The sequence below is a fragment of the Talpa occidentalis genome, unplaced genomic scaffold (assembly GCF_014898055.3).
Source record: "Talpa occidentalis isolate TD23 unplaced genomic scaffold, MPIMG_talOcc4v2.1 talOcc4.3, whole genome shotgun sequence".
Taxonomy (NCBI): Eukaryota; Metazoa; Chordata; class Mammalia; order Eulipotyphla; family Talpidae; genus Talpa; species Talpa occidentalis.
In genome coordinates this window covers 113499653-113517853 of record NW_023603184.1, presented here as the reverse complement: position 1 = coordinate 113517853, position 18201 = coordinate 113499653, and the positions used below count along the sequence as shown (strand labels likewise).

The window sequence follows — 18201 nt, the reverse complement described above, 5'->3', positions numbered from 1 at the left end:
TTACCACACCAACCCAGCGCCAAAGCACCAGTAATCAGGTGTAGGTTCATTCCTGAAAAAGCAGATGCTTAAATAAAATTTGTTGTACAAGCTAGTTATTAGGCATTAATACCTGTGGAAAGAAGGCACCTAATCCTGCCTTTATTTAAAATTTTGATACTTTATTCATCATCACTCCTCATCTAGTCCCTTTCCTGGAGAAACAAAACCAAATTTGGCAGAGGGAAAAGTAGAACAGTAAGGCCTTGATAATACACTCCTGCACCAATCAGTCATAAGTATCTGCTGGCCCGAGAAGGGCGTGCTCTTGGCCTAGGTAATGCTCTGCAGCTGAAGGACACTCAAAAAGCTGCGGGCTCTCTCCTCAATACATTCTGGGTAGCCACGACAGCAGGTCCTTCTGTGAACGCCAATTCTGGCGTCTTTTGTTTACTATCGTTTTAAATGGGTAAAATTAGATATAGAAACGTTTAGGGGGTAAGGAGGAAAAAGAACTCTACAACGATTTTTTTGTGGGGGCGTATGGATAAAAGCGCTAATATGAAAGTTCCTGGGCATAGGAGGGGAAACTGCACCTCCCAACCCCATTGTAGTCAGAGCTCCCTGACGACTTCCGATAAAAAAAAAAGTGAGAACACGTGAAGGATGTCGCTTCCAGCAGTGACAATAGTGCTTCACTATTGAAGATGTCACTCCCAGCAGTAAAAAAAAATTCTAGCATCATCCAGTCTCAGTCACAGCAACAGAGGGACCACATAGTCTATTGTAGGGTAAGTAAAAATGATTATCAGGCTTTTCTGCCCTCCAGCCGTTAGGATAGATGACAGAACCCTGCCGTCCTGAATGCATGCCTGATGGCGGGCACCTGGAGTAGGGTGTGGGCCTGCCTAAGTGGATACACCTGTGCTGAGAGACTGGGCTTATAAGGGTGGTGTCTCGGGGAGGCCAGTAGAGTAGAGAAGCAGAGAGAATGTGAGCGAAGGAGAGGCGGAAAGAAAGGCAAAGACCACCAGAGAAGGCGGGAGAGCCCAGAAAGCACCCCTGCCAGCAGTGTACCTGGTAAATCCCAGTAGAAGCCTGCAAAAGCCACTGAGGGCTCCTGGACTCCTCCTTCACCCGTCTGGTCGAATCATTGAGAACCTGCTCCGTCCCTTCCTGCCGTTACATCTAGCCACAACAGAATGGAGCCTCCAGTATCCTTGAGGTAAGTGTTTAAATATATGTTTATAACTCAGATGTTTAAGGTGAAATATAAATCTTTTAGCGGTCATAGGCATGTAGATGGAAGCTATATGATAGCTAAATATCAACCAAGGAGTGAAGACATAGCTCTGAAGAGCTCCAACATTTAAAACTCAGAGGATACTGAAAATGGAGGCTAAGAGAGAAATATTCTCATTTAGAATTTAACAATAGTTCACCTATCTTAATGCTTTTGAATACTGTATGAAATTACTTAACCCACCCTTAAAATGTAAGGTAATTTGGAGGCAAGGACCTTGTTTTCTTGTTTATTCCCATATGCTCAGCATACAATGATTGACATGTGATTGCTCTTTAATATTTGTTGAAGTGTTGAATTATGAAGACAGGTTGCCATGTTTGGGGGGGAGGATGAAATCTGTGGTGTTATGAAATGATGAGAAACTCAAAGAAAATGTAGTCAACTATTAAGGACTGGTGAAGTAAAGTTAAGAGAAAAAAATGCAAGTTTGCCTTAACAGTTGGGAAGTCATAAGTGACCTTTGCTAGGAGTTTCAGTGGAAAAGTGGGAGCAAATTCCATATTGGGCTGAAGAGAGAACACAAACAGGGGTTACACATATTCAAGGAGGACAATTATGAATGAAAGGAGCAAGATAAATAACTGGAAGGTGATGTTTGTTTCATGGATTTTTTATTTATTTAAATATCACTGAAGGTACAGCTGTTGTGGGTGATAACTAATAAGGCAACAATCCTGGGAAGGAGCAAGAGCACAGGTGGCAGGATAGTCCATAATAGAATATAGAGCTGTAGTAGCTATGAAAGAAGGAAAGAGGATAGAGAGGGACTGTAGATTTATGTAAGGTTGAATGTTGACTGGCAGGAGGTGGTGTAGTAGCAGTCTAGGTCAGCAGAGTGAGAAACAATAGAGGTTTGAGGTCATTGGAAAGAAATAAGAATTTGATTTTCTTTAAAGAAATGGAAAATGGACTGACTAGTGAAACATAGAAATTCAGGAAATTTTAAGGTCATTTTAAGTTTGTTGGCTGTAAACTGATATCAAACATCCCCTTCCAGTTATTTATCTCTCTCCTTTCATTCATAATTGTCCTTCTTGAATATGTGTAACCCCTGTTTGTGTTCTCACCTACCATTCTCTCTTCAGCCCAATTCAATCTGGAATTTGCTCCCACTTTTCCACTGAGTTTGATGATTCTTAACTGCATGGAGTCATCCATGTGCAACCATAGAGAAACTTAGGGTTGCTGTTTTGGTCAGCAGTTGCACTTACAGGAAAATGCACAAGAAAGTTTGAGAGAAAGGAGAACATGGGAAAAAATGATGAGAAACTCAAAATCTAAACTAAAAGAAAATACAGGGAAAATCTGGCTCATAAAATAGAATAAATGAGCAAATGAGTTGGAAAATAAAGATAGGATTTCTTAGGCAGGGAAGGTAAAAAAAAAAAAAAATGGGAAGTGGATCAGACAAGGTAGTACCTGAAGAAGAGATTTAAGAGGTGGGGCAGGTTCGTGAGGTTCCAGGTATGGTGAGAATTTGGTGAAGGTGGCCAAGAGAAGGTACCAGCGAGAAAACATGAAGGAGACAGGAGGCCAACATTTCATTCAAACCTTCTGTGGTCTCTTAATTTCCCTTTGCTTTAATCAGAACTGAAGACTTTTGAGAGGATTTTTTTTTTTTAATGAGGAAAATGAAGTGAAAAGGGTTTTAATGTCTCACTCAAGGTGAGGAGTCAAAATTAGAAGGGGAAAAAAATTTCATATTTTCTTACTCCTAGTATGATGATTGTTTTTTTCTCTCCTTTTAATTGAAGTAATAGTATATTATTCTGTTTTAAACTCATACCTTCATAATATTATAATACCTTCATAAATATTAGTATGATTAATTACATATAGAATGTGTTTTGCTTGTACATATGGTAATAAATATTTTATTTAAAGAAGCCATCTACTGAAATATTCAGAGGTAATTTTTGTAGGAACATTTCCAAAAGCAATTAGAAGATTAAAAACTGATGGGAATGCTTTTTTCTAAGTAATGACTACTGTGAAACAAGTTCTACCTTTAATGTGTTCTTTGAAGATGATTTTTTAAAGTTAAAATGTCATTGGGTGAGTGATCTCTCTATGGTGGAGGAAGCATTTTTCAAGCTATAAATAGCAACATCAATTCTTATAAAGGACAATTTGGCATTGCACAGAGATTTAAATCACTGGAAAGCATTGAATGAAATTTTGTTCCGTTGGGAAATAAATTGTACTGTTTGGTGGCCATCTGTTTCATAATTGAAACACACATCCAAGATGCGTGCTTGTTCAAATATTTGACATTCTGACAACACAGGACTGGGAGATGTTACATTAAAGATCAGATTGTGCCTCAGATGCAATTTTAATATAGTAGTTAGATGCTACTGTATTATTCTTATTGTATAACATAGCAAGGTGATGAAGAAAATTTAAATATTTTAAGTAGTTGCTTTTGTTTCAAAAATAATAATGGACTACAAGTGTGCTTAGAGAAAATTTCAGTGATACCTGAATTAGATAAGGTATAATGACTATAATACCTCTCTTCCAATATATAGTATTATAAACCCATATTACCTCAAGAAAATAAAAAGTAATAAAATTTTGTCATTAAAAGATACCACCATTCATTTATAATTTGAATAAAAACACATGTAGGCGAGAAATAATAAAATTACTTTTACACTTCATCAAACCATTAAAATTAGTAATTATTCAGTTTCACACATCCATATCACTGATTATTTAAAATATAAATAGCAGTGTGTTTAATATCTTTTTATATAGTTATTTAAAAGTGCTAAAGTTCTAAATGCTTATTACCAAAGAGGGAAATAGAATAAGAGTCTAATGTTGGTTTTCAAACACAAAATTTCATACATGCAGTTATTTTGAAGGAAAATAATAAAATACTTTTATCCTGATTATTTCAGCAACTTTTTTAGTGCTGATTATATATTAATAGTTATTTTTTAAATAATGCAACTATTATAAGTGTGACATGGATTTGGAAAACAGCACCAGCACTAATTTGTATTCTTTTGTTATAAGAAAGCTTTTTAAAAAAATAAAGACAGTTCCTGATTATACTAGATTATTATAGATAATTCCTGCTTATTATAGATTGGGAACTGCTAAGAAATTGTGCACTAAAAATATAAAACAATGTATTGTTTTTAACTTTCTATTGACTATTTTGACAGGTTTAAAATATATTATCCCACATTTCCTCTGTATAATTAGTATTCTGTCTGATATTTAAAGTGTTTTAAAATTAAATCTGAAATGCATAATATCTACATATGTTCTTTAGCTTTCCAAGAGAATTCATAATTTTTAATGATGATTTAAAAATCACACCTGGTTTCCTAGAAGCCATAGAGTTCTTCTAGACTTTAACCAGAGTATTGCATGATTTAATGGAAAAGAATGTTGTCTAGGAAAAAAAAGGGCTGAAAGAATCTATCTTTAATGTAACATATGTGAATTTAGCTTTACAATTTCTAGTAATTCACACAACGCACTAAAGATGAACTTTCTAATTTTTTCTGGCTTTATTGAGATATAATTTACAAATAAGATTATATTTTATACACATTTAAAATGTACACTGTGGTGATTTGATATACATAAACATTGTGAAAAGAATCATCCCATATAGTGTTATTTATATACACACAGTATTTACATTCTCTCAATAAATTTCAGTGATATAAAACAGTATTATTTACAGTATTCACCATGACATGTTACTCTTGAGCCCTAGTGGCTGCACCAATTTTGAATCCCACCATTGGTGCACAGGAAGCCCTTATGAAGGGTTTTCCACATACTCACCAACACTTGCCTCTTCTTGATGATTGCCATTATAACACAACAGTCATTGTGGTTGTGATACATTTGGGATATTAACCCCTGATCCTACATATGATTTGCAAGTATTTTCTATCATTCAATAGGTTGTCTTTTCACTTTGTTGATGATTGGTTTTGATTTTTGGTTTGATGTAGTCTTGTTTTTGCTTTTGTTGTCTGCTTTTGGTGTCAGATCCAAAAACGAGTTGCCAAGACTGATGTCAGGTAGTTCATCCATATGTTTTCTTCTAGTTTTGCAGTTTCAAGTCTTACACTCTAGTCTTTGGTCCATATGGAGCTGATTTTTGTGTATGGTGTGTGACAACAGTTCAATTCTTTTGCATGTGGCTATTCAGTTTATCAACACCATTTATTCATTGTATATACATACTTATTTCTTATTATTGAGGCAGCATTGGCTTACAATGCTGTATATGATTTAGAGATATAGTATCACACCCTTCAGGTATGTGTTACCACACCACACCTACAATCAGTGCAGCCATAGTCCTCCATCATAGCCCATTGTGTCCCCTCCACACTCTGCTCTCCCACCTCCCCCTCCGGTAGCCTCAATTCTACATCAGCTTTCTAGGGCTTGTTATTGGTTTGGTTTTTTTTTTACCCTTTGACTTCTTTCTCTATAGTCCACATGTAAGTGACACCATCTAGTATTTCTTTCTCCTTCTGACTTATTTCACGTAGTATTATCCTCTCCAGCTCCATCCATGTTGTTGCAAAAGGCAAGAGTTTATTTTTTTATAGCTGAGCAGTATACTGAGGAGATAATGCTTTTGCTGCTGTATACAGTAGTTCCTTATCTGCAGTTGTGATTTCCACTATTTCATTTACCCACAGTCTGAAATATTGTGTACAATAAAAATGAGCGCATTCACATAACTTTTATTATGGAATGTTATAATAATTCTTCTATTTTATTAGTTGTTAATCTCCTACTGTGCTTAATTTATAAATTGACTTAGCATAGGTATATACTTATACAAAAAAACCTATACCAGATCCTATATATACTACCTTGGTTCAGGCATCCAGTGGGGTCTTGATGTATATTCCCCATAGATAAGGGGGACTACTGCATGTATCCCCTTTGTCAAAAATTGACAATTTTTCCACAGGTTTATTTCTGGGATCTCTGTTCCACTGACCTACGTGTCTATTTTTATATGAACACATACTGTTTTGATAACCCTAACTTTGGAAAAAGGAAATGCAATGTCTTCAGGTTTGCTTTTCTTTCTCAAGGCTGATTTAAGCATTCATGTATCAAACAAATTTCAGTATTCTATTTTTATAAAAACTGCCATTGGAATTTAATTTGAAGTTACAATTGAGATAATAAAGTTGAAACAAATTAGAAAGTATTAATTACAGGTAAAAATCAATTATTCACACTGAAGACTTTAATTCATCATGCCCTTGCTAAAGTAATAATTTAAATCTAACATTACATTAAGAAATGCATTAAAAAGCATATGTAATTATATTTTTATTATAGATATTAGATGTAATTCATTTAAAACATTGAAGCCAAGATTTTCCATTTTTATAGTGACAAATGATAATGTGCTTTTGACCTCACTTAAAATATTACAGAATATTTCAAGGTTTAAATATTTTTCATTTGTTCAATAAATGGGGTAAGGAAATCTACTCAGTATTTATAAACCTTATGTAGTGTACTGCACCAGGTATTCTAAGGTAAACAAAAAAGTAATTCGCTTATTCATGCTTACAAATAGTAATTTTTATCTGAATTTGGAGTTGAGAACCTTTTTATAGATTTTACCAACACGTGTAACACACTTGTAATTTTCACAAACGTTTGGCAGTTACAAGAACATAGAAACATCGTTTTTAGAATCCATTCAAATAGTCAGCAAGTCTCAAATTATCCCTTTATATGGTAATATCTTGTAAAATGAAAAGGGATTAGAAAAGGAGAAGCAGAAAACTAACAAGTATTCAATCATACCGATATTAAGAGTACATTTGTGAAGGTTGAGGGTCTGGGGAATGATTTCTTAAAACTATCACCATCTAAGAAACCTGGATGGAGAAGCCTTGGAGAAGTCTTCAAGACATAGCATGAAAACCTTAGCTAACTAGTCTGGTATCATGATCTGTATTTCCTTGGGCTTTTAAAATTTTTATTGAATTTTAAATGACACCACAGTAAGTCTAGTTAACATCTATCACCACACATAGTTCCAAAGATTTTTAAGATCTTCTCTATTAGCAAGCTTTAAATGTATAATGCAGAATTATTTAGTCATCATAATATGTATTATCCCCATGACTTATAAGTAGTTATTTGCACCTATTAACCACTTTCACCCATTTTGTTCACTTCCCCCCACCTCTGGTAACCACTAATCTGTTCTTTGTTTACTGTTGTCATATGGATGTTCTTTGTCTATCAGAGCCAGGCCATCCAGGGGCCCATTCCTGGGGAGCCAGATGTGTGCACAAACTCCTAGATAGTGGAGACTTGGAGAAGGTTAGAGAAAAAGCACAGTGTAGTATACCCACATGGTTCCCTGCTATCAGGAGCAGATCATAGGCAGTCCTTAGATATGTGTGCTAAATTTGAACCAGTCTTGGTGGCATCACTATGATTCCCCCCAGTGGTTTTTCTCCCACTTGCACTAGCATATGCTGGTAATTGAGTCATGGAAAGAGAGGTCTGTGTCTCCTTATTGCAAACTTCACCAGTGATTCTCTTGTTCTCCCCACCCATGCTTCTGGGAGACTGCCACCAGCAAAGTGTTTCTTTCACTACAGGAGATAAAGTGAGGGGATAGATCCATTCATAAACATACTCTCCTCATAAACATTCTCTTCCTGTGTTCCTCATCCTCTCCCATTGTGAGGTGAAGGGTGGAGGATAGAAGAGTTAGTAAAAGTTCTGCTCAAAGAACAACTCTCAGAAAACTTCAGAAATGTTTGGCCTGACAACGGTGGGTTCTATTGTTTAAAATGTGTGCTTTTGTTGTTCTGTGGACTTAACTCTTCAGGACAACAGGAAAGACCCTACTCAGTGTTTTGGTCCATCTTCCTGTAAGTTTTAGAATATATTTGCAACTTCAAAAAGGTAATTGGTAGTAAGTTCATAGACGAGGTTTATTTGAAAACAAAACAACAGAAAAATTGGACAGACAAGGTTTCTTCATGGGGAAAACCATGTCCACTACTCTTCTCTGAGCACCACTGCCCTCTATGACCTCAGATAATCCGCCCCCCTCCATTTCCCTGGAGAAGGAAACAGTGAAGAAAGCAAGACTTTGTGGGTTTTATAGCTTGCTGTTCTGTGTATGTAGTATTCTCTAACCTGACAACATTTAAAATAGGGCTCCAGATATTAAGGTTGACGTATTCAAAATATCAGTGATGAGAACAAAACATTTCTTGAAACAATTATTTTCTGAAGGAAATTATATAATAACTTCAAAATTATATAAGTTTAGATTCACAAAATTTTAGGAAAAACTAAGGTAGGGGATGTTTCAAAATAACCAATTTTCCTTTGATTCATAAATTACTAGATAGTAGGCCTATAAAAACCCTCTCCTTCATTGGTATTTAATGATTATTCCTAAATCATTTTAAAGGACTGAGCTGTTATTGAATTATGAGTTAATATGAATTATGGTAGGCAAGTGCTTTATGAGAGCAGTTAAGCAGAACTATCCTAATCTTGTGACGTTCCCCAATATCTGTAGTGGTCTCTTCTTTCCCTGGTAATTAGTGGTCCTCATGAAAAAGCATAGCAAATGGGGTTTGTAATGAAAACTCTGGCATTTGGGGGCTACACTTTGATATATTGACTATCAGTGATATAGGGGTTAGTTTGCAGTGATAAAAATCAGTTTTTATTGGAAATAATACCATTGGTTGATAAGTTTGACTCATGAGTTACCCCTTGTAATTTAATTTGAAATTAATCAGTGATAGTAGCATAGAACAATAGAATTTGCCTGGTCTACCTATGCTTTTTTCTATACCACCTTGTTTAAGTCTCTTATCAGCCGTGTAAGGATGTATTATTTCTATTGTGAGCACTGTCACTCATATCCTTAAAGCATATGAGGAAATTGCAGTTTACAGGAGCCATAATTTGAAATCATACTGGATTTTGCTCCTATTTGTAAAAAATTTATTGAATATCACTTCCAAAGAGCACCTGCACACCTATGTTTATAGCAGCACTGTTTACAATAGCTAAGCTTTGGAAACAGCCCAAATGCCCAAAAATAGATGACTGGATCAAGAAGATGTGGTACATATATACCATGGAATATTACTCAGCATTCAAAAAAGATAAACACATGCAATTTGCAGCAACATGGATGGCACTGGAAGGGATCATGCTCAGTGAAATAAGCCAAAAAGAAAAAGAAAAATACCGGATGGTCTCACTCATAGCAGGAATCTAGAAAACTTAAATAAGGGACCAGGAAAATGAATAACTATAAGAAAGTGAAAATCAAAATCAACAAAAAACTATGAACCAGAGACACTTTTTGGGGGTGGGGGCGGGAGGGGAGGGATTGGGGTCAGAATGGGGGGTTGCAATTGTATGGGGAATATAAAAATAAAATTTATTATAAAAAATTTATTGAATATCTACACTGTGAAAATACAATATAGAAAAAATCAAATTTACTGAGGGAATAAATTAACATAAAATGATTACCCTGCATTTAAATTTTTATTGGCAAAAATTGAATTTATACCCAACTTGAGATGTAAAGTGGGAGAATCATATTTATGAAATTTAAAGGAGACACTGAATTTACTATCTTTTTCTGTCAACTTGAATGCATATATATCAGTTTATTTATAAAATGGCTATTTTTATATATTTGTATTATTTTCTATATTATATATTATCTAATTAATGACACCAGTGAAAATATTTTTTTCACCCTACATCCCACCTTCACCTGCAGTTTCAAACTGCCTGGAATTCCCCAAATCTTCATTGCCTTCATCAGATCTAACATCTCCCATTACCTAATACCTAATCCAAGATTGAGTCAAAGGTGCACAGGAGAATGCCTACATCTTCCGCTGGTCCTTATAAACCGGAATAGCTAGCAGAAAATGACAGATCTACTCTCATGCCTTCCCCTAGTCACCCAGTTACCAAACACTCAGTAATAAACAGTAAATGAAAAAAATGAGATATCTATAAAAGTATATCAATAATTACACATTTCTACAATTAATAAACAGATCTTTTAGAAGTTATAAAATGAGAAATCATGGTTTCAAAACAACACTATTATAGAATGTTAGATATAGTAATAAGTTTAAGTTTAATAAATTTGCTTTAAAAAGTGTATTTAAAACCTAGAAATCTATTTTCAGAGTGATATATGGGGGTATATAAAGTTAAAATTATTTTGATGTATCTATTCCTCATGGCTTAATGGCAACAATTATGCTTTTTAATATCATATTTAGGGAATGTTTTCAACTAAATTGTCCAAGTGTAATAAGCCCAGAGACTCCTGGGAATGTAATTACATGGTTTGTTTTGAATCACACTGTCGGCAGTTTGTCTGGTGTTTTAATAAGGCCTACAAGGATTAGAACCAGTCAACATATAAATTATGAAACTTCTAGTCAACCTGAAGAAAAAAATGACCAAATCATATGGGAAATTGGGGTGTCCCTAGAGGACGGTAGAATATTTTTTTTACAACCATAGCATGTAGTTTTAAAAACCATGAAATAGAGTTCAACTAAGAAAGGTTTGTCACTGTAAGGGAAAAAAAAATGTTTTTCAACATGTGAACTTTCCTAACAGAAACTGCAAGATCTTCATCTACTATAACAAAGTGGAGAAAAGTGTTATTGCAATGTTTTGACAAACCACATAGATAATTTTAAACTGATCTCTAAGATTAGCTATTTTAGAAAAAAATAGTTATGACTTTCCCCTAAGAAACTTTCCATATGTATTTAATGAAAATGTTTTTCAAGCTTTTGACTTTTTGACATTTAACATTACCAGGCAAAACTGATTTCTAGATAATTTTTGGCTAAACGATTTTTGGCACTATTTTTTATAAAGAAAAAATTCATTAACTTAGTAAATAGAAATCCACAATCACAAAATAAAGGCACCAAATAAAAAGAAGAGAAAGAACACAAGTCAAGGACATATTTAATTTGATGAAGCAAACAAATCTAAGACAACAGGGCATACTTCCCAAATACTAACACTGTAATGATTTAATGCTTATTGTTTCACGATGTATTATGATAAATGTACCAATTAAAAGGCCAAAAGATGAATCACTACTATGGTATTCACTATTTTAATATTTTCTAGCATGTAACTCAAGGAAAGTTTCCCTGATTGGCTGTCACAATTATCAAGTATTAATAAGTGAATTATTCTTGGTAAACTGACCAGACTATCTCCTAACTCCAACTACCTCTCCTGTAGTTTCTTACATTTAAGTCTTCTAGTTTTGATTTCCCTCCAAAATGAGGCTGGGATGAGCAGCAGGTGTTTCTGATGATTTATAGTCTATTTTTCACTGCCACTAGTTGCATGTGGGTCTGGGTCTGCATGACTTCTCTAGAGTTTGCACCATTTCTATCAAGACACTAGACTCTGCTAGATGGAGACCAGGACCTGAATCAAAGGGAGCCACTGCCTAATTGTACTCAGCAGGGAACCAAATAGAAGTGTGTTTCAATACCAGTGATAGGGATAATAATCTCTGCTTTGTGAGTAAATTCATATTCCAATTCCAACTAGACGTGGCCAGTGGTATTTCTAGTACTCTATATTTACATATTATATAAAATATCTAAAACCATGGCAGCTGGGGTAGTGATTTTGATATTCAAAAACCCCCAAATACAAACTGTCTGCACTTAAATATGTTCAGCTAACTTAGTAGAAGCACTCTTGAAGGGTAACAATCTGGAATATAAATAGCCTTTGTATCATTTAATATTCAAATTTTTAAGTGGAGGAGGGGATAGCTCCCATTTTTCTCATATAGGTATTTTGGACATTGCAATTTATGTTGTTCTTCTAAATTATCTACACATCTTTTCATTATCCAATGAAAAATAATTTGTCTATACCTTTAATGGTAAAAATGTGTACTTTAGAGAACATGAAATACAAAGAAATCAAGTTCATTAAACAGTCTTCAAAAGGTTTTATTATAGTCAGTGTAAGCAGGGAAAATAATAGTTGAATATTTGCTAGATGTAATCACTCTTTTATAGTTTATTCCAAATTAAGCAATGCAGCAAATACAGCTTTAGAGATGTTTTATTATCTTTAATGGTTTATATTTAACATTTTACAAATTTTCCAAATTGTTACAGTTTTCAGCAGTAAATATAGTAATGGTAATGGCAATACACGGAAATGTGAAATTCCTCTGATGGAAGAATACAAAAGATAGAAACACTTGGAAACAAGAGGGCAAAATGTTAACTCTAGGTCTGAGATGGAAATTAATAGTCAAAACTTCACAATCCTAGTAACGGGGAAAGGAGTAACTCATCCTATAATTGAATGTAACTTTGTTTCACCTTTCTAGAAAATTTTGAGGGACACTATTTGAGCCACTGATCCCTAAAGTTCTATAATATGTATTAATACCAGAGGATTCAAACACAGAAAGTGATCTGAAATGATTGCCAAAGCAAAGAAGTGCTTTTATTCCTCAACATTTGTGACCTTCGTGGTATACTGTTTATTATAAAAGGGCATAATCCCTATACAACTGCATAAATGTCATAAAAATGAATTTTATAAAGTCTCAAGATCATAATATGTATTCAAAAATACATATAACTGTGCTTTAGTAAATGAATCCATCAGTTAATTGAGGGATAATTTTGCTTTCAAGATATCCAAAGTATATACAAAGGATCCACAAATGTTAACAACTTGTGACCAAAATTCTCTAGGTTTACATTTGCAAAAAACTGTGTTGGTTTTCAATTTTAAAAAATTTAAGAAAGTTTTGAATGTGTGTAGGTTTATTTTTGCTTGGGATAAGAAAAAGTAGATGGCTTCAGGTTTTTTAACAGGAATTTTGTGAACCACTCACAAATGAGAGTTACACATTTTTGTTTAGAAAAGATAAACTGCCTATACTTCCCAATTGTGAACAGAATGTGCAGTGTATAAAAAAATAAGGTTTTATCTGAAATCAAAATTTTTCTAGAAAAGCCCTGGGGATACATCTTCTCATTTCCTTTACACAAGAATGAATATGTGGCACACCAAGGTGGTCCACTACCAACAATGCATGAATTCCATTACCAAATTACCAATCAGAGAGATGAAACATTTTTATTTAAAGGTGGGAAAAATAGACACTTAATATTGAAGTTCAGTATTTTACTATATAGTTTCTAACTTCATTCCAACATAAACAATGTATCAGTATAAACTAGATTTTAAAAAGAATTAAACCACAAAAGATAAATGCTACTTGCATGCAAAATTCATTGTTCCAACGTGAAACACTAGGTCTGTATATTTTAATAATTTAATAAAAACTGCACATCTGTTTAATTTTACAGAAAGAAAACACACATTTAAGAAAGATGTTATCATGTCCTTCTAATAAAGCAAGTCTGTATCAAAGGCACTTCAGCAGAGTACTGACTCCTTAACCTTTTCCAACTCACTTTCATTTATGCCAATTTTAATTCATCTTTCTGTAAAGTCCAAAAAGCAGTCTCTAATTTTGGGCTTAATACTACCCCCCAAAACAGTAGATTTATGTATTACCCCAAACATTTCTCTTCTTGTGTGGATTGGAGTAAAATAGCAAAATTTTGCCCTAGATTAAGTTCTTTGGGTTAATATAGAAAGGTAGGAGTGTTAACTGATGGGTTAGATGTTTCAGAAGTGTTTACAGGGAAAAACTGGCTGAAGTCTACTATCTTGGGACTAGAACTGTTGTTTCATTACCTCCTATAATTTGACTAAAGCTAATGTGGCTAATTTTGGTTTTACATGACTTGGATCTCTATGTTGCTCCCATGTTGAATAATAGGGGATGAGAAATAAAGCAGGTTAACTTCATTTTTCCCTTAAAGGAAAGTGGAAGCTACTTCAGACATTTGCCTTCATGAAATTTTTAAGAAAAAATGGATGGATTTTAATTAAGAACATTTATTTTTAGGACATATGAGTGATAATTCAGAGCTCAAGACACAAATTGTGAGATTAGAAAGAGAATGTGGATATATTACTTCCTAATCTGGGGGTGGGGGGAGGCAGAAGGTTACAAAGGCTATAAATGATTTAAGAAAAAACTTACTTTTCCTTTAAAACTGAAATTTCCCTTAAACATCTTCTAAGAATGTCAACAGAAAAAAATTGCTTCTGGATATTATTGAATCCCAGTGAAATAGCATTTCTTTTCTGCTCTTGACATTTAGAAAAAAACTTAAATGTCTCTTTTCTTTATCATCATATATTTTAGTTTTGGGGTGTACACTAGAAACTTTTAGTTGAGTTCATTTATATTTAAATCAAGTTAAAATTGATTTTTAGTAGTTGATTTTTTTTGATAGACGAAATGTCTTAAAACTGATTTTAGCCAATATTTATTAGTGAGTTTGAAGCTCAAGATGTGGGTTCTTTTAAAAAAAATTTTTTCATTGACTGTACTTTTATGTAGAGAATACATAAAAATTCAGTATCAGAACATTCACTCCTGAGATTTCTAAGTAACAAATTAATACCTTATTTATTCTGTGAGGTTACATGCAGAAACAACTGACATTTCCCTAAGAGCATGGGGTTTAATTTGGGAATATACAGGTACATATACTGTTTATTGCAAAAAGAAAAAAACTTGTTTGGCTTTTGAACTCTAAAAACATCAGTACAAAACAGTTACCAAGTTATTTTCAAGTCTGGCTGGGAAGAACATAACATTTAAATCACAAGAGTATAATGCCTGAAGAACAGTTTCATTTCTAGATGTTTTACAGGGGTATTTGTCAAAAGAGAGGCAACATTTTTGGAAGCAACTTTAGCAATACACTTCACTGTTCTCAAAAGAATCAGGGGTAAATTGGCTGGCTGAGCAACATTTTCAGATAACTAACGGCTTGGAGCTACATAACATTTTGAACTCTTGGATACTTCAAATTCATCATCTAAAAATAATGAAAATAGGCCAGAAAAAAAGCTTTTCTTATAGCCTTGTCTCTCATTACTGAACTACCATTTTACTATTTACTCTGCTCGAGACATGTCCAGGGACCATGAGATTTGCTCAGTCTCAACTTCTTTGGAAGTTCATACTGCAATTTACAAGAAGCAAGAATAAACAGCACAACACAGCAGCAACAACCACACTTAAAGTTAATTTATGGGAATCAGTGGGCGTTCCTCTCGCTTCTTCCAGATGTTAGTCTTGCTGTCTCTTTTGGCTAGTGGTGGTCTGCTCCTTTTCTTAGTGGGGGATATATTGGCTTCAAAATCTTCAATAGTGCTTTTTCTTCCTGGGGACTCTTCCCCAGGGTGCTCCAAAATAGCTCCACTCCCTCCATCAAGGATGTGCCTTAAGGCTGGGTCCTCAGGAGAGCATACGGTGGTTCCACTCTCACTGCTGCTCAGGTCTAAATCTTCCAAGTAAAGGATCTTCGGCTGATGCATACTTTTGATGAAAGTTTTCTCCCTCTCGAGTTTCCTGCTAGAGTGATGCTCATTCATGTCGACCCCAGAATCTAGACTAGTGTCATTACTCTGGGTTCTCTTGCCCCTTTTCAGGTCTATGAAGGAATGCCTCACTTGTGCAACTGGTTTCCCATCAAGAGACACAAACCAGGCTCTGGGATGAGGGGAGGGCTTTCCTTTGGACAGTTCTAGAAGGGTCTGCTCAGAAATTCCTTGAAGCTCTGATGAAAAGGGGGTCATGACAACAGCTTCATTTAGTGTTCCAGGAACAGAGACAGATTCTAGTAAACTGTTTGAATACCGGCTCCAATCTGCAGTAGTTTGGGATGGCAAGCTTTGTTGACCTTCAAGTGGGATATTTTCTTCCCTGGCATCAGGGGGCTGTGTATGAGAATGCATTGGCATTTTGGGCAATGTCTGTGTGAAGGTGTCTCTGTTTACTGTTTCCATCAACTGACCATAGACTAACTGTCCCTTTCTTGGCAAAGTAGCTGACTTAGCAGTATGTAACTGCTCTGGAGTAGGAAACAGGTCAGATGTTTGAAGGATGGCAATGGGCTGGCTGTAGATATGCATAAGTTGTTCAGGAATGTGGGAACGCCCATAGATCTCTTCATTACCTGTGAGGTACCTCTTTTCCTCTTGGGCATCACCTAGAGATGAAGATAGAGTATTGCTAATATGTTTGGCCCCTCCATTGGACTCCAAAGACTGGGTTGCGTTTCTTGAGTAATTATTTTGATTGACTGACAGAAACGAAACATCTTCATTGTAGATTTTGAAATTGTCCCGAGTTTTTACCATGGAAACTCTTTCTTCTGCTTCTGCCTTTGATGGTTCCTTTTTTTGAGGGCTGTATGAGGAGCTTTTGGCATTGAATAACTGTGACTTTTCTTCAGCTTTTAATGCAACTTTGACTGAACTAATGTGATTTATGTGTGTTGTTGAAGTTGTTTGATCTCTTTTGAGAACCTCAAGTTTGGTGATATTCCTTTCTCTTTTCTGTGGAGTACCACACTTATCCCTTAAGTAAAAGAGAAGCCAAAAGAAAGAAAAGATTAAAGCTTATGATCAAGAGGGTTCATTTTTTAAAAACCATCCCATACAATGTTACTGTTAGAACATATCTATCATTATTTGAATTTACATATTTTAAAGGTGAACTGATTTCTGTAATTAAACTTTGTACTACACAAAACTACTGACATGATTCCGTAATATGTAGTATTCTGTGTTTATACACAAGCATTATATTCTTACCTGCAGTAACAAAGTAGTACAGTAAAAAATCCAATGACAATGACTGTTGTTCCTCCTAGTATGGCTGTGAGAAACACTGTGTGGTAGGCAGTTATGTCCTTTGAATCTCCAATTATACCTGAACCTAAATGGTTCATATAAACAGAAATTATTTTAGATCAAATTCTCAATGTTCATACCATGAGTGAGGCAGACCAAACATAAACACACACACACACACTCACTCTCTTGTTTGTTCTCCTCCCATATCAGGTCTTGTGAGCTTGTTAGTGGGCAGATGACAGGACCCCCACACACACTTATTAGGTGGGACAGGGAATATGGAACCTCCTTTTTTTAAAAAAAAGATTTATTTATGCATACAAGAGCTGGGGGGTACAGGCCAGAGGATTCACCAGAGACAGAGTGGGGAGCAGAACAGGCAGATTGACCAAATTACACTGCTGAGGGGAGCAGCGAGCAAGCCAGGAGAGGTCTGCTGCGTGATGTGGGTTGCTGCTCCCTGGCTGGCCAGGATCGAACTCATGCTGCAGTAGCTGCGGATAGCTTCATAGGTTGCGTCTTAACCCCTTGTGCCACCAGAGAGGCCCAGAACCTCCCTTTTTTAATGGAGGCATTTACCTACCCAATTAACTGGCTTGCCCTGCCCAGTGAAATGTGAGCGCCTAAATGAGATGCATGATATGGCACTGCCCTCTTGCTGAGACCTCCTGATATGTAAATAGTATATCTCTGAGAGTTGCTACTCCTCCAGTCTAAATTATGGAATAAGAAAAATCGTTGAACTGAATTTTGACTTGCCAAGCCCAACAGTAATGTAAATAGCAAATAGGTGTTTGCTCTTTTTGTTGCTATGATAGCAGGTTGGTTTGTTACTACAGTAATAGCTTACTGATACAGAAATTGACACAATGCTGCTACAACCACCACCTAAAATTTGTAACACTGGTTTCAGGTAGTGAGAAAATTATTTTAGGGGGCAGTAAAAATGGCGAGTAGAGTTACGGAGTAGCAAAATATTTGGTGGGAAAAAGTTCAAATTTGAAATTTGTACAGAGGTTTTGAGATAGAATATTGGTAGGGTGTTGAATGTTACTAGCTGCATTTGACTTAAAAGTATA

At 35.1% G+C, this 18201-nt stretch overlaps 1 protein-coding gene and 1 long non-coding RNA gene across 4 annotated transcripts in view; one reads left to right on the top strand and one right to left on the bottom strand.

The window, feature by feature from the left end:
• Positions 1–851: 851 nt before the first annotated feature.
• The window catches only part of LOC119256013 (uncharacterized), a 34558-nt gene continuing 17208 nt past the window's right edge, over positions 852–18201 (top strand). The window contains exon 1 of one of the 3 annotated variants that reach the window (XR_005127606.2): positions 852–1204. This is a non-coding gene — a long non-coding RNA (uncharacterized LOC119256013). The other 2 variants (XR_005127604.2, XR_005127605.2) reach the window with 2 other exon arrangements.
• The window catches only part of FAM171B (family with sequence similarity 171 member B), a 57742-nt gene continuing 51827 nt past the window's right edge, over positions 12287–18201 (bottom strand). The window contains exons 7-8 of the mRNA XM_037523679.2: positions 17081–17204; positions 12287–16844 (exon numbers count right to left, since the gene is read on the bottom strand). Coding sequence (XP_037379576.1) covers positions 15506–16844; positions 17081–17204 — 1463 coding nt within the window. The 3' untranslated portion in view covers positions 12287–15505. The remainder of the gene's footprint in view (positions 16845–17080; positions 17205–18201) is intronic.